The 17,444-nt window shown below is 38.3% G+C and overlaps 1 protein-coding gene across 2 annotated transcripts in view; it reads left to right on the top strand.

Moving 5' to 3' along the window:
* Positions 1 to 17,444, top strand: part of LOC111221724 (contactin-4-like) — a 159,931-nt gene that overhangs the window by 56,479 nt on the left and 86,008 nt on the right. For both annotated transcript variants that reach the window (XM_022745247.1, XM_022745246.1), the window contains exons 3-4: positions 703 to 835; positions 7,203 to 7,378. In XM_022745247.1, coding sequence (XP_022600968.1) covers positions 703 to 835; positions 7,203 to 7,378 — 309 coding nt within the window. The remainder of the gene's footprint in view (positions 1 to 702; positions 836 to 7,202; positions 7,379 to 17,444) is intronic.

Below are 17,444 nucleotides of genomic sequence, written 5' to 3'. Positions count from 1 at the left end.
AGAAACTCCAAGAGCCCTGTTTCTTTTCAATTAGATAAAAAACTGCCAATACAAAAAAACAAGGCTCATCCACATACAAAACTGACTGATATCAGATAACAGTGACTTATTCTGGTTTCTTGTACTTAAAAGAATAAGAACAATTTAAGCCATGACAAAGAAACAGGAGTGATCAAAACTGCTGTTGCTTTTCCTTCTCTTCTAAGCTTGACTGATACCATAGCAAAAGAAGCACACTGCGTTATTGGCTGCCTTAATGGAGTAAGTGAGACTTCTGTTGTGTCATTTACAACAAAGAGCTCTAACCACATGAAACCAACTGATTACACCTCTGCATGGACACATAATCCCATCATTGCTGGGCAAATAAATAAATAAATAAATAAATGAACAAATAAAAGCAGGCTGACAGAAATAAATGAAGGCATTTGTCCAGACAATTGTTCAAGATAAATCTCTCAATATCCTATTACCACCTAAATAGCTGGTGAAGACACGTCTGACTTCAAATCATTCTTCTCTGTGCAGGGGTGTCGTGACAAGCCGTCCAAATTGATATGTTTTGTCTGCTTGTGGTTTTGCCCTTCGAAACACTTAAAGCAGCATCAGCCTATTTCTGCCACTGACTAATTGGCTGTTTTACAAACAGGCCGGTGTCTAAGTTTGTACTCAGCTGTGTTGTCTTTGCTTGTCATCCTGCAGAGAGCAGTGTCCTGCAGAGTCCTGTCTTCACCAAGCAGCCCGGCAGCATCGTGTATCCTGTGGAAACCCTGGAGAGGAACAGGGAGGTGGTGTTCAGCTGCGAAGCCAAGGGAAGCCCACCCCCCATCTACCGGTGAGTGTGTGACTGCTTGCTGCATTGATGTTGCTTGCTTTTATACCTCTGACAATGTCAACATCCTTCAATTGTAGACAAGCTATCACTGGCAAATGTCTCCATCTTGTCTTCAGCGATGTCTCTTCACATGTCGGCAGCTCTGAAGGGCAATAAGAGAGAACTATTCAATAACTTCAGTACCCAAAAATCCTGTTATGTACTGTAGCACGCTTCAGTTTTCTTCCAACTCAACCTGTAAGTGATGCTTTATACCAGGCAACTGTGGGCACAGACTCATCTGCACCCATCTGCTGATAGCACGCAAGTGACATGTCAAAAATGTATATGTCTTTTTCATATATGCTCCAATGTTATCTCAAAATTATTAAACATACATCAATGAGCCACACTGTTGCACTGGGTAACATGTCCCTTCATTATGATGAACATGAGCACTGTAGTTTATGTGGAGTCAATCCCATATATACTGTCATGCTGCTTAAATTCTCAGGACTGCACTAAATGTGTATTAATCCGAAGCTAAAAATAGCCCCCAACAAATACAGAATTTACTCCTATTTGAATAAAATTAGCAAAAAACGACAGTACCAGCAAAAAAAAAAAAAATCATAACCTGTTTCTAAAGCTTAACATCTTTAGTAGACAAATACTTTGATGAGATTTGTTGACAGTAAGAAATAGTATCCTTAAACTCTCTCCAATGATTGATTTCTCATATGTCCATTGAGGATAATTCACATGATCACTGAGAAGTTCTATAAAACTTCAGTATATATTTTTGTGTTTTTATACAGTATTTCTATAATACTGACACTATCTATATGTATTTCAAGATATTTTTGAGAACCAAAGAGAAAGGTTCACTGTTTGAGAGATAAGTATGAGGTGCTATTTTAGTCCCATTTTATGATTCAGACTCTTCAAACTAGTATTCTTTTCCTAACAAAAAAAAATCCTACAGCTCTATTTGACATAGTAATAGAAATGAAAAGTAGAATGAGTGAACTGTTTGTCAAAAAGTTTCACGGTCTCTAGGAATGGGAAGGAATATCAATGTAATTGTTGATAGTATGGAAGGAATACAAAGTGATTACAGAGTTATGGATTTGCAGCTTCCTCGTGTGGTTCAAACTCAGTCACAAACCAAAACAATGAAATGTACAACTGAGATCACATATTGTTCTTTTGATCCCAGGCAGTTTAATCCATACACTCTACATGACACCTCTGTTCTAAAACTAGAAACCAGCAAGTTTTTTAATCTGACAAAGCCTGAAGCTGCCCCACTGACAGTGAGTTAGACTCTCTTTTTTTTTGTCTTAAATGCATTTGGAGATTTTACTTCTAAGTTTGCTTTACTTCATTGTAGTCTTAACAGCTACAAAGCAGAGACGGCATCCATATCCTGTAACAACATGCTGGGTATTGTAATTGTGTCCTCAGATTCTGTCTTCTATTCATCCTGGATGAAACCGCGCCAGGATTTGTGTCCTGATGCAGAAACGAGAGAGAGAGAGAGAGAAGAAGAAGGAGTGAAGGAGACTGATGAGGAGAGAGGAGGAGATGAGAGAGAAGAGAGGAGAGAGAAGAGAGAGAGAGAGAGAGAGAGAGAGAGAGAGAGTCTTGGCTCTGTTGTTTCTAGCTTTAGAAAAGACTTGTTCATCCTCACAAATCAAGCCTGAGCTGATCAGGATCATAGGAATGTATTACATGAATTCTATTTTGTGGTGGATTTTCCCTTCAACTCTCTGCTGGAAACGGGTCTCCTCTATCTGTAGCCTGGAAATTCGTGTTAAGCTCTGCATGCACCCTGCTCGAATGTCTTTTTTTTCTTCTTGCAGAGTTCAACGAGCAGCTGTTTTTTCCTTCTTTATTTCCTCCTCACATGGACCATTAGTCTATTGAAAGGGTGTTCTGTTGTGTAGCGGCATCTCTGGCAAGCAAAAGTTCAGATCAATCATGTTTGCTCACTGAAATTGCTGGGGTAAGATTTGGAAGGATTGGTACATTTAATACTTGGGATTGAGCCAGCTTAGAGGGTGACCTAATCAGCTGTTTCCTGTCAAGGTCGCTGTGCGGTCCTGTCAGAGCGCTTGCCGCCTTCTAAAGACTATGTTGCAACAGCTAAGTCATGTTCAAAGTTTATTAATTGCATATCACACAGCAGTAAACTGTGACAGTTTGAGGTGCAGTGTTTACATTAAACACCAGGATAGAAGATATGTGCTCAGTATTATCTGCACTGAACCCAAATGTTGTATTTTAAAGATGAGAAAATGTTTTCCAGGAACTGAAGTGGCTGGTTAAAAATCCTTAAATAAATATGGACTAATACAGTATAAATATACACCAGCGTGTATCAGCACACTTGCCCTCTGTAAGGCCGAACCAGTAAGCAGTTCAACATTTTGGAGAATTCGCTCATTTCTTGCGAGAATGAGGGTGTGAAGATTGAGACCACTCTCATATCTATCTGTCAGAAATAAGGCTACAAATGTGGAAATCACATCTCAGCAACACCAGCGTCACATGATTCACAGAACTTGTGAAAAATACAGCCCATATACAGTTTACTCTCCAAGAAGGCTGAATCAGTTATCCAAGGAAAGCTGGAAACACCGATGCCCAGCCTCCGAAAGGACACTCTGTCTCCAACACAGAAACTTCAGAAGTACATGACAAAATGAAACATAAACAAGTTAACAGATAAAAACACATCACAGTCACAAAATACCATCACAAAAATAGCACATAAAACCTGGGTTAGAATTTTAAACTTCTCATACTGTTAAAAACTACAAAAACCCTCATAAAATACCAACTACAGAACTCTGTGACTCTTCTGTTTTTTCCTGATTCTCTTTCATGTTGTGTGCTTAATTTACGTTCTTACATTGAAGAGGCAACTTCCTTTCAAAGCTTGCCATCTATGTGTCTAGATTTCTTTGGATAATTGACAAAGATTCAGCCTTCTAATACAGTATTGTTTTTACACTTTCTATAAATCAGGCTGATGAAGGCCCTGCATCAAAGTGTGTTAGCTGATGACATAGCGACAGCACTTTCAGCAATTTCTTCAAATTTGGCACAAATATTCACTTTGACTCAAGGATGAACTGATTAGATTTTGGTGGTCAGAGGTCAAGGTCACTGTGACCTCACAGAACACGTTTTTGGCCATAACTCTTGAATTCATATGCAAATTATGACACAACACAAATGTCTAATAGGATAAAATAATGAAATGATAATATTTTATGTCCAAATGGTCAAAGGTCAACTTCACTGTTACATCATAATGTTTTGCAAAAACATTTCTAGCCAGTATTTAATGCTGTAACTCAGGAACAGATTGCGACCATATTTCCTGCAACTTAGCTGATTCGCAGAGGCATACAACCACAAGGCGGTAATTTTAGTTTAAACAGAGGGGAACTGCTAGTCTGGGTTTGTCTGAAGATGATAAAATCTGCCTAAGAACCTGTAAAACTCACTAATTAATGTGTTATATCTTTTCTAGTTTGATTGGTACGTAACTGAACTGTTAAAAATCAACAGTTCTAACAAAACACATTATCACATAACCCCCCATTAAAAGGCAAATTCTCTTTTTTATGCTTCAATTTTTATAGCTCCACGCTAGTGACAGCTGTGAGTAATTTCAAATCTAAATCAATAAATCAATCATACTAAACATACTAAAAGAGAGTTGATGTACAAATGGAATGGAATTAGATTTTTATGCCACACCTTACCCATGGAGGAGGGCATGTTTTGTGATCATTAGAATGACTTGTTTTCTGCTCTGAGTCAGTTGTTTTGTTTGTTGTTTCTCATGAAGCACTTTACACACAGTAAATGTCCTGTATTTGGATTTTTAAATAAAGCTGAAACAGATTAACTTTAGCTCTAATTATCTGAGGTGCAGCACAAACTCATACTTTTTTTTTTTTTAACACTTTAAAGCGCCAGGCTTAAGAAAAGGAACAGACCGCCTAACATTCAGAGCCTCATAAGCCAGATGGTGTGGTATTATGCCACTGTGTACACGGCCTGTTGTTACATGATTGCATAAAGCATGTGCCTAACAAATGGAACTGCTGTTGTGACCTGCTTGCCAGCATAAATCATTGTAAATAGAATTATTAAATAATCTAGTTTACATGTGTTTGATGTAATCTGTTGCTCCATACTTCTCACAGAGGAGGATATGCACTGACACAATCTCGGTATTCAAAGTTCCCCTTGTGCTGCTTTCTATCCTTGTTCTCGCACTGGTCTCAATTTATCTGGTGTTAGAATGTGCTTGAATTTCACAGACTTTTGAATATCTGTGACTTAGCAGCTTTAAAGTTGTTATCTAATTGGTTTAAAGCAACAAGAGTAGTCATAGGAAATTCAGTTTGTCACAAAAAGAGCAATGGCAGCATTGACTGGGCAATTATCTTTAGCTACAACTGTGTTTAACAACCACTCATACATAGACAATGTGGTACATTTAGGATTTTTTAGTGTTTTCCTGCAACTGGGTTAAGTCTGTGTCCTTTTTCAGCATTGGGCATGATTACTCACTCAGATACGTCAAAACATTTTCGAGGCTCAATTAGCAATCCATTCTAATGTTAGATAGAGCAAAGAATCAACGACTGTCAGAGAAAACCTTTTGCAACATTCACTTTTCAAGTTCTCACCCAATTAAACCGTTTCAATTTGGATACAATGCAGAGTTTCTCAGAGCAATTATAACTGTGAAAAGGGCTGCTTTCATATTGATGGGGTCCATTTTCTGGAAGGAAAAGCCACTATCTGAGTCTGATACTGAGGTTCAGAGTCCACTCTGCCTTTTTCATTCAAGTCGAAGGTGTCCTCAGCTGTAAAATATTTATGTTGATTTTTGTTTGTTTCACTTCAGCTGCAAATGAATGGCTTCTGAAGTCCTGTGAGACTGCAGCCACCCCCCCTCAGGCGCTTCTCTATTGTGTGTAGTAATAAGGCTCCAGAGAGTGTGCACTTACTTATGACTGAACTGGAGAAGGGCCATGAAAGACCATTGTGCTACACATTTTGTCTATTAAAAGAAAAATGTCTGTAGAGGCACTTTGTGAGTGCTGCAATGCCCAACCCACAAATTTTCTGCTGTTTGTGAGACGCTTCAGCGGGTGGGCGGGTAAGCAACACAGTCTGACATTGTTTTTCATGTAATCAGTTCCTACTTGTGCATTATGTGAATATCCTGCGCCGACTCCAGTGGTCATGCCACCGAACGTAGCTGATTCTCTACAACTAAAATAAGAAAACGAGTCGATCCTATAGGGCATTATACTGTAAAAGATATAATATAGCAAAGAACTACCACAATGATAACACAACCGCACTGTCTGTGTTTTCTCAGAAAGGTTCTAATGCCTCAAAGGCACCAAATTGGCACAACAAGGGGCGTTTAGATAGCAGTGCACAAAACAGCTTTGCACAACTTCTGTCTACTGTACAAAAGGGCTTTAGCAAAGCCCCTTTTTTTCACTTCAAAGCTGCTCTCTTTTCCAAATTAAACAAAGCACTGTTTTCCCAGCTGAACCCGAAATCATCCAGTGAAAATTAAAAAATCAAAGCAGGAGGAAATTTAGAACTTCTCCTCAAAGAAATAATCATACGCTAAATCACCTTGGGCCCTAATCAAATTTGCATTGTCCATTTTCCAATAAGCTATAAAATGCTCCTTTCTTGCTTGTTTATCTGTGCAGAACCTCTTATTGCTTTGATGATTAAACATCATTGATAACAAATAACAGAGGCTGAGAGCTCTTTTTTTTGTCCTGGCTGAAAGTAAGTTATGGCTTGAAAGCATTTTTCTGAAATGACTGATTTTCCTCCCACCTGTGTTTTGTCTAACAAGTTGCATCTGTGTGGAGAGATTGGAGAGTCTGTTGCCATTTTAAGTGAATTATACCCTTCGTTGATCACCCCTAACACCAATGATAATCATGTGGACCGGCCTAGAATGCACAAGTGTGAAGGCAAGGTTGCAGGCATTTGTTTTAATTGTCGCACTATCATGATTAAGTAGCATTTTTATGCAGTTTGACTGGGGTCTGGCAAGATGGATGGCTTGCAATGCTATCTATTCTCAGAGAGTCAAGTCCTTGGCACCATAGTGGTTCACTGCTGCTTAGATTAACACTAAGCTGGAGGGCATGATTTCTGGGCCCTCTCCACCTTTTATTTCTTTCCTGTTGAAAGACAATCAAATCTTCAAGTCACGTTTTTCTTGTAATCTGGAATGCCTCCATCGCCCAAGTCCACACTGAACAATGTTTAATTTGTTAATTTACATGTTAATGTTTCTCCATTTATTGTTTTTTCTTAGGTGGAAACTGAATGGCACGGAAATCAGTCCCAAATCTGGATCTCACTACAGCCTTTCTGGCGGCAATCTTAGAATCAGCCATCTGAACAAAGACCAAGATGCTGGAACGTATCAATGCCTCGCCTCCAACTCTTTCGGGACCATTGTCAGCCGAGAGGCCAGTCTAACCTTTGCATGTGAGTCTCATTTTTTTCTGTGTCTCTCTGGGAAAACTTTGTAGCTTCTGAGCTTCCACAGAAAAAGATGCAGTAGAAAAAAAAAGACGCCAGTCACACTTCAGGATAACATTGTGGCTTCTGCTTCTCTGGGGAGGTATTAACTCCCTGTATGTGCTGACTATAGTTGACGCTAAGTCATTACTGTAGATCAAACACAAACCTGCAAAAAGTCCAACTGAAGTGAAACTCAAAGCAAGGCTTCTTTATGGTAAATGAGCCGCCATTAGTGATGTCATCTGGTATTAAACCTGTGGTAGAAGACGCGTCTTTTACTGAGAGCTACTTTACTCAATATTTTATAATAACAATGTTTCAAATGAGGAAGCTACAAAGAATAATCACCTGAATGTGCAGCTCTTCTCAGCTTTACTGAGCAGCATGGTGATTTCCAGCTCATTGTTTAGCTGTTTGGCCCACAGCTTTTTGGTCCACTCTCTCTGCTCTCATAGAGTGTTTTTCCAGCCGTAGCAGGCAGCTGTTGTCTGAAATAGCTCTAAAAAGGCTCTGTACACTACCTGCTCAGTACCAAACAAAAGACAGACAGAATTAGCAACTATCTGGTGAACTTAGTGGAGCATTTAGCAACGAGAGCCAGATATTTCCCTCAGGAGTTGGTAGACAAAAAACAGGGGGGAAAGAAAGAATATGAATATCAGACATGATCAGGTGGCCACAAACACTACTCCAGGTGGATGGTAACGTCGCTCTGTAACTACTGCATGTGTGATAAGCAGCTGTTTGCTAACAAGTTAAAAGGTGATAGGTGAAATATGTCCATGTGGTGTTGACAACTTGTTTCTGCTTGTGGCCAAAAGTGGTTAAAAAGAATCTGTTTCTCGAAGTTAAGTAAAGTTAGAACTATCACAATGTAAAATAGTCGATTTCAAATAAAAAATTCTGCATTTAAGATCTTGCTTAAAGGTTTTAATTGAAGTGTTGATCCATAAGACGATATATTTGAGGTTTTAAGAACCAAAAACCATCTCAATGTAGTTTAACATCCCCTCTCTCAGGCTTCTCTCTGGAGCTCTGGGAACAATAGGTTGGTGAGCCAATCAGAAGAGAGGAGGCTCTGAGCCTTTCTTCTGATTGGCTGACTGTTTTCTGAGTGATCCAATACAAATATAGCAGATTTCAGGTAAACTCTCAGAGAAACCAAATCCTGCAAGGTTGGATGGTGGGTCCCGTGAGCCTTTCTTCTGATTGGCTGACTGTTTTCTGAGTGATCCAATACAAATATAGCAGATTTCAGGTAAACTCTCAGAGAAACCAAATCCTGCAAGGTTGGATGGTGGGTCCCGATGGGCGGGGCTTGGGGCATGGCTGAAGGCGATGGCTGTATAGTTGCGACATCACAAAGTTACAGAAGTCCTGACGGCTGGTTTTAAGGCTCAGTTTGTGTATACAGGCTGTGTGCATTTCTCTGTGGACTGAGTGCTTTAATAGTTACACAGTATTAATATAGAACCTAGACCAAGCTCTGGAAATCTCACTTTATATATATATATATATATATATATAAATATATATGTGTGTGTGTGTAATATGGGACCTTTAAAGCTGTTATGTTAACAATTGATCAAATGACTACGTGTAGTGATACATAGCATTAATATTGGTTATATGCCACTTGAGCCTGCTAGCCAGGTAACAGTTTGATCAGTTTAACTGGGATGTAGTAACATAATGTTAAATCTTTGCAGACATTCCGAAATGCAGAGTCAGCACTCTCAGTTTTGCGGATTAATATTTTTGTGATTATTTTGTGATGATAAGTGATTTCTGACTGTCCTGATGACAGATTGTAAGACGGATCTTGATGAATCTAACTGACAGCCTCTGGACTTCATATTCCTAAAGCAGGAGGAAGTCAATAAGTGCCTACTGTATGTGCCAGTTATCGGACAGGCATAAATGATGACTTTAACAGCAAGTGAGTGATCGCTTGCTCAGATTAGATTCTGAGGTTTAGCGTTTGGGGACAAGGCCACCAATATGTCTCAGGCCATTTGTTTGGTCCCCTGGACCAGTGGGAAGTCAATCCACAATCAGATTCTGCTGGTAGATTTCCACAATGATGGGCTGACAGTTCAATCAGTTGTTAGGCTCTGACCTTACCAGCCTTCAGTTGTCATGAAGTCAGGATGTGCATGTATGACCGAGTGTCATCTATCTTCTTTATTACTCTTGGTATAGCTTAATTAACTCAACGGCATGATTGAACGGTGAAGGCTCAAGCGGATAATTTAAAGGTCAACTGGTATTACTGGAAAGTGTCATGTAATTCTTTATAGAAATTTAAAGGAAATAAAGTACGAGTTCTGTCCTGCAGGGGGGCGGGCAGAGATATTCTGCTCTTGTAACGCAAGATGACCAGTGATATACACACCATGACCACACTTTAGGTGCAAGTGGTGATTCAGGACCTATCCTATTCCTCTCTGGTAAAGATCATGACCTTTTAGTGGTAATTAGTTTTACACATAATTTGACTGTGATTTTTACACAAGACAGACTTTGAGTTTTATTCATACCTCTATGAAGCCCAGTGGTAATTACAGCTGTCAGAGCTAAATTGGGAGTAATCATCTGGAACTATAAAAATGTAGATCTCCTACACCCGAAAGGTCAAAAGTCAAGACTATTAAAGATTCTCAAATCTTAGATCTAATTTTGTACCATTCTAAGAGCATCTTACCTCTTGATGTAATTGATGTATTTCCTGTTAGACCCCGTGGGACATTAACGCAGGGAGAGAGCATAAGAGTGTATTTGATTGAAGCATGAAGGGATGGGATAGTACATCTTTATTGGGTGACATTTTTTTGATTTACACCTAATCCCAACACTAATGTGTTTTTGATATAAAAACAAACCAAAAAATGAATGATTTTCTTTGTAATTGTTAAAGGAACTCTTTATTTTTCTTCAAATCCCATGAAAAGACGCATAGTAATAATGAATTGATCCTTCTTAGAAGTATTGTCTGTGTAGCCAAAGCCTGATAATGCTGTGCTTTGAGCTCCATTAGCAGACAACTCGTGTATTAATCCGCAGCTGAAAATAGTCCCCAACAAACAAACTATTTACTCTTGTTTGAGTATTGTTTGATAAAAACCACAGTGCCCAGCTGCTTTAGGAATTGAAAATGAAATTATACACATGTGTGATTCATTTTTAAAGATTTAAATTTTCAGAAGAATCTAGTGGGCTTGGGGCTAAGAGCCAAAGACAGGGAAGGGAAGGGGCATAAAGTGATTGTTTTGGGTCTTTTCATGGGATCAAAAAAAAAATGTAGAACATCCACTTATCCTTTAAGTAGATGTTATACTTCTTCAATAAGATATCTGTCATTTGAGCTTTTTAGATAGCAAGTACACATTTCAGAAATGTAAATTTTTTAAGATTAAAATACACTTGTAAAGTAGATATTAACTGTGCACTTTCCTCCTCACCATGGCAACAGTTTTAGAGAGAGATTCGTATGAACAAGCAGAGACAAGGAAGCTAATGATTAAGTTTGATGCTGCAAACTGTATGGACTCTACGGTTGTCTGTGTATGTCCTGCACAGCCCCACACCTACAAGAACTCTGCCCCAGGACAAACAGAACAAACACATACTGTACATATAGAGAGCTGAGGCCCTATATGTTAGAAATCGTACATAGTGATAGGAGGAGACACATCATTAGATGGATGCTGTACAGATCCAATATATAGTTTACCATATACTGTAGATATAGAATACAATCCAGCTGATAAGAGGATTACTGTCAAAAACCAAACTTTTTGGTATCCAGAATAAGCAACCTTAATTTTAGATACATGCATTTTTAACTATACAATGTGTTTTGAAAAAAAGGGTCAAAAATCTTAACTCTGCACGCACAAGTAGAAATACAAAAACTTGTTTTAAAAGGTTTTTTGTGTCACAGCACAGTGACAGAGGAAAAAATACTTCTCATGTATCAGCGGTGACTCTGCCAGCTATTCTTTTCCTGCATGCCCCAGTATGAGTCAGTCTCCATCTTCAAGATGGACCCTGTGAACGCACTGTTCCTAGCTACATGACTGGCAGGCAGCATCAGAAATCAAATATAGATGAGAGTTCCTTTCCTGGAGCTGACATGAGACCAAGTCTGTTTTTACGGGTCAGGACCTCAGGTGGGTCATACAGCATGTGGAGTATGTGTTATATATATTATAATAATTATTAGAAAATTATAACAATACCTTCTCTATATACTATATACTGTACTGTACTATATAATTCTAACTAACTCTACTAACTATAGGAAAAAAAGAAAATAATGGCTGTAAAATAATAACTATACAACACAGGGCTTTTGAAAAAGTATAATAGAGAGCTTAATTTTACAAAATGAAATAAAAAGTGTAGCTTATCTTTCCATTTTTCTTCTCTATGGTTAACTCCAACAGTTAACCAGCAGTCTCATCTCACATCTTAACAACTGAACACCTTTAACATATCCTTTTCTCTTTCTTTCCCTCGTCCATCCAACTTTGCACACTTCTGTCTCTGACGTCATCTTTGTATATGAATCTCACTCACTGACTCAAGTTGCAATGATTGGCTGAGTATTGTCATGTGACCAGTGCCGTAAAGGCTAAAAAAAGCCACCTTTAAGGATAGAAACGAAAATTTAATAATTCTCAGTAATTTATAGGTTTTATATCTGGGTCCAGATCTGGACCTAGATATATGTTCTGCCTATGAGTGATATCTGTTCTATTTTATCCATTTCCCTCATGCTATTTTATTGAATACAAAAGTGTACTCCAGGTGACATTACAGCTTCACTACTCTCTAAATGCTTGTATCAGCCCCCATTAATGTAGCTTTATGAGAGCCATTTGGAACCAGCTAAAGGTGGAGAGTGCAGGTAGAAGCTGATATTTGACGTAGCACAGATTAGATTAGATTCATTTTTGTTTTTATCTAAACCCCCGACTGGGGACAGTAAAACCACTGTCATGCCAGCCGCACTTAAAGGTGCACTAATTGGGGCGTCGGGTGGCGCAGTGGGTTGAGCAGGCGCCCCGTGTGTGGAGGCTGCAGTCCTTGCTGTAGCGGGCCCCGGTTCGGGCCCCGGTTCGGGTCCCGCATCGGACGCCCTTTGCTGCATGTCATTCCCCCTCTCTCTGCCTCCCCATTTCCTGTCTCTCTCTACTGTCCTGTCCAGTGAAGGCACAAAAGCCCAAAAATATATACTTTAAAGCTGCACTAATTGATATTTTTATATCAATGATCAAATAACTGCTTACAATGTGAAACATGTCACTTATAATGACAAAACCACAGAGAATTATCACCTGATTTGGCAGTTTCTTTCAACTTTTTATCATCTTTCAGCTCAGCTGTTTTGAGTCAGTCTCATTGCTCTCATCAGTGTCATTACCAACAGAAGCAGATGATTGTTTTCAAGTTAGCATTGAGTGTTGAGCATTTAGCAGCTGCAGATATTTCTTTAGGAGTTGGTGCAGACCAAAACAGAGCTAAAAGAGAGTTAATATTTGGCTTATGTTTTGTAGGAGGCCAGAAACGCAGCTCCAAATAAATGCTAAGGCTGATCCATATAGGCTGAAATTTTAAACATGCACCTGTGGGCTAACACATGCCCTGTCCATAATATCTCAAACGTGTGTAATGCTGAGCTTGTTGTGGAATTCTTCCCCCAAACGGCCCAAAAGCAAACAACAAAGAACAAATTAAGGCAGCTTTAACTCTACACAGTGATTACCTTGATTACTTTTTTATTATGCAACAAATAAGTGTATATGGTAAATAGTAATACTACATACATGTTTTGACAAAAAATATCAACTCAAGATGTTACTTGCTTTTTCTGGAGTTTTTTAATGACACTTAACAGTCATTCTGGGTGGATTGAGTTTGTTCAGTAAATTGTAGCATAACCAGCAACACAGACATAAAGACAGAATGGGAAAGCGAGTTTTGTGGAAGTGGCCTTTAAATCCAAAAGCAGTGGCATTCAACAATACATCAAAACAGCTGCCTTTGTGTTGTGTCTGAGTACTTAACTGTTTCATCTTTCAGTGTTGATGCCAGTCTACACTCCAGAAAAGCATTTTGCTCACTCTGCTCCCCGACTTAGGTCAAGGTACCTTAAGTTCTCCTCTTGTCAGATGATAGCAGGTCTTTCTGTGGTCCTGTATTATATCTGTCACAGTGGACAAGACCAAACAAGGTGCAGAGGGTTCAAATATCTCAGTTTACCTACAAATAGAGACATTTCTGACAACAAATCAAGGCAAAATTACCCCAATTATCCTCCAGTATTGTCAAGACATGATAAAAGCTATGTTCACGGTCTACAACTTAAGAATTTTAACAGATTTCTTTCTTATTTAGTTAATTAATCAAAATTTGTATTTATTTAGGTTATATGTGTTATTCTAGATATCTTTTTTGGAAAGGAATGCACCAAAAGAAACTGAGCCATTAAAAGCTTTAAGATATGTAAATCATTAATAACTGAACCCGTGCATTAACTGGAATCTTTCAAGATTTGTTGTTGTTTGTTGCTTGAATTATTTACATGCAAAGGATGAGTGTTGAGAATTTTGCATATTTTTAATGTTGTGGGCTATTTTTAATGCAAAATCCACCCAGTCCTGCAAGAAGTGAAAAAAAAAGATGTATTTTAACATTTACTTAGCTCCTAATTTCTCACTAACTAAATAAATAGTTAATTGTTTTGACTCATCTTGCATCGAGCAGCTGATATTTCATTTTGAACTGGGTCCTGAATTTGATCATGAAATCCTGATAGTGTTTACAGGTTGTTGTTCAGTGGACATGCTCTGCCTTCCAGTTTAGTCATTTAGCACTGTGTGTGAGGGATTTCTTCCTTTTCTTTAGTTAAATAGGCATCAGTGTTGTCTTAATCTTTTTCCTGCTGAGTAATCTTTCTAAAAACATATTATTGGTGTTGTTGAAGTCAAAATAAATTGTCACAGCACGATAATGGTGCATTTTCATCTCAAATCTGTAAATCCGTTCTTTCAAGTCGCACATTTCCAAGTAATTGAAAATGTATGATTGGTTTATCTTTTCTTGATATAATACCCTTCACTTTATTTGACTTTAATATTCACAGCCTTGTTAAAAACAACTGAAAACCTAGGGGCCGAATTCATATTGTGCTCTCTGCCTCCTGAACTTGTACATATTATATATTCTGTAGTCTGGAGTAAACACACTGTACAATGAGACCCCGTTCTACTGCAAAATTAGATTTTTCTGTAACATTTGTTAGTCTACATGCCTCATGATGCCTTCAAGGTTATTCTTTGAAGTTGGCGGGACTCCAGATACTTCAGCATTGCTCTCTGTGTCACAAACTTTTGATGGATGATGCTACTCCACACAAGGGTTGTGGCTGTCTACCTCCTGAGGCAGGGATAACTGATGGGCAGCGGGTGCTCCCACTCAATACTCGCTGCCCTTGATTAGTATGTCTATTGATTCTATATCAGTGATTATGTAAAAGATGTACACCCATAATTCATACTGATGAAAGGCTGTATATTCAATATCGGACTTACAGCATGGTCCTGGTGGCACGGAGGGGGGCTGTGCTTTGAATGCGATGACAAGCTTATTCTGTGTTGAAGTTTCCACTGTGCCACTGCATAACCAGAGATGTCAAGAAGATCCAGCTCTCAATAAAAAAAAGAAAATCTTGAAAATAGAGCGTGCCTCCAAACATGTCCTTTTGCTCTGAAGGAGTTTCTATTGAGCTACTTATACAGTGTCTCATCAGTGTCAGACAAGCTCATATTTTGCTAAGCATATAGGGGTGAAAATGCCTGATGTCACCAGAGTAGGCTTTAGAGCCTGGAGGGGAAACATGAATACCTCATTTAAATGCAAATAAATCCTCTAGATTCCTCTCAGCTGTTGTGATAATGTGGAGTGAGTATATTGACTTAGTTAATGAGGTGTAAATAGCTAATGGATGTACTCTAGCTTTTATTTTTCATCTGCAGTACACTATCGAGATATCACTCTAGAGAATCTGCTATAAGGTGGCATATCATACTTAGGATTTACCATTTCCTGCTTTCTGAGAACCATCCAGGCCTAAAAATGAATGTGAATTGTGTTTGATGAAAATGCCAATGCTGTTAAAAAGTCTCTATTGTACAATACTGGCAATATTTTACCTCTTTTATTGGAAGTCATTGAACTTTTTTATTCATTCACTGGTTTACTGCACACCCCTAAAAAGACATGTGACTGTAATTTCTTGTTAAAAGGGAACCAGTCAATTTGAACTTGAAGATCCATTCACTTGTCATGGTTCAGCTCTGTCCCCTAGAAATGACTTATTTACTCCTACTTTATAAATAATGAGATAATGTTGTTAAGGTTTGTAATCAGTGTCAAGTTGCAAAAATGTTCATAAAAAAATGTATCTGCAAAGCGTTCACTGACCGTATTTTATTAGTTTTCCATACAATATCCACTCATAGTTACTAAAGCATGATTAAGGTTTTTGTGTACTTTTATTTTGTGAAGTCTTGCGTTGAAATTGTAGCTTTCTCTAAAAGTTTGCCATCTATGTGTTTAGATTTCATTGGATAATTGACAAAGATTCAGACTTTTAATAGAGTATGTATATATAGGCCTGTATATAGGCTGTGTTTTTACACTTTCTATAAATCGTGCATCCAAGTTGGGTGGTGAATTAGCAACAGCATTTTCCTCCTGGTTTTTTGGCCGGCGACACCCAGGGTTGGAGGCAATATGTGTTCGGATAGTCTATCCGTCCCACCCGGATGAACTGATTAGAATTTGGTAATCAAAGGTCAATGTCCGTGTGACATCACATAAACACATTTTTTGCTTTTTGAGTATTCCAAGACCTTTTGAGGAATTAGATTAGATTTTGGAGGTCAAAGGTCAAGGTCACAGTGACCTCATGTTTTTGTAAACGGGATTTATCAGGATCACCCAGAGCAAATTTCATTACATCTGGGACATACATTCACTTGGACTCAAGGATGAACTGATTAGAAATTGGTGGTCAAAGGTTAAAAGTCAAGGTCACTTTGACATCACAAAACACTCAAGAATTCATACAGTAATTGTGGAACAATTGAACACAAATGCCTAATAGGATGAAATGATGAGTGAGAACATTTTATATGCAAATGGTAATTCCAGTTTATAGTTATGTTTAGGCACTGTTAAGGTCAGGGAAAGATGAAAGATTGGTTAAATATGGAAAAAATGAACCATGACTTCTCATTCAACTATTTGTGGCACTGTTCATGTCAACAACCAAGTGCAACACTCTGAATGTCTTCCTAGAGAGACCGTCTGAAAATGTGCGTGTTATTCCCATATTTAAACGATACCACGTCTCCCCGCTCTCTATGACTCCGGGCTTCTAACCCTGCCTTTTGATCACTGATGTGGTCGGACTGTGTGTCTTATATAAACTCGATCTGAAAGACTAAAAACCAGCTCTTAGTCTGTAAAAAATAGGCTGCATGATGTCTTTTGTGGTTCTGTAGGGGCTTTGTTAAATCTGCATTTAAAAACTGGAGGAATTAAAGAATGTGCAAGTCCATTTAACAATCAACGCTAGTTAAATATACTTGGACTTTGTGTCTTTTGACTTTTTAAAATTTGTTTGTATTTTTCCATTGTTTTTGTGTGTAAATGAATTCTTTGTTGTCAAAACCAGATTTCTCAAATGGCCCTTTGAGGGAAAAAATGAAGTATTTTAAATGGAATTGAATTTCAAATACTTTTTGTTTGGTGTTATATTCTGTTAAAGTTGAATAGAAAAGAGAATTAAACTCAGGTGCCGGTTTATTAGGTACACCAACTCGAACTAATGCGCCTTATAGTCCTGCAATAAATCTTGGGTGCTAATGTAAGTATTTGATGAAATTGTTTAGGAGATGTGTTGATTTAACTTTACAGTCATTTTGGAGTCTGTGGTTCGTGATGCTTTACACTGAGA

Source organism: Seriola dumerili, unplaced genomic scaffold, assembly GCF_002260705.1.
Source record: "Seriola dumerili isolate Sdu_G_001 unplaced genomic scaffold, Sdu_1.0 BDQW01000088.1, whole genome shotgun sequence".
Classification (NCBI taxonomy): domain Eukaryota; kingdom Metazoa; phylum Chordata; class Actinopteri; order Carangiformes; family Carangidae; genus Seriola; species Seriola dumerili.
The sequence above is the reverse complement of the archived record's forward strand: the minus strand, read 5'-3'. Positions and strand labels throughout refer to the sequence as shown.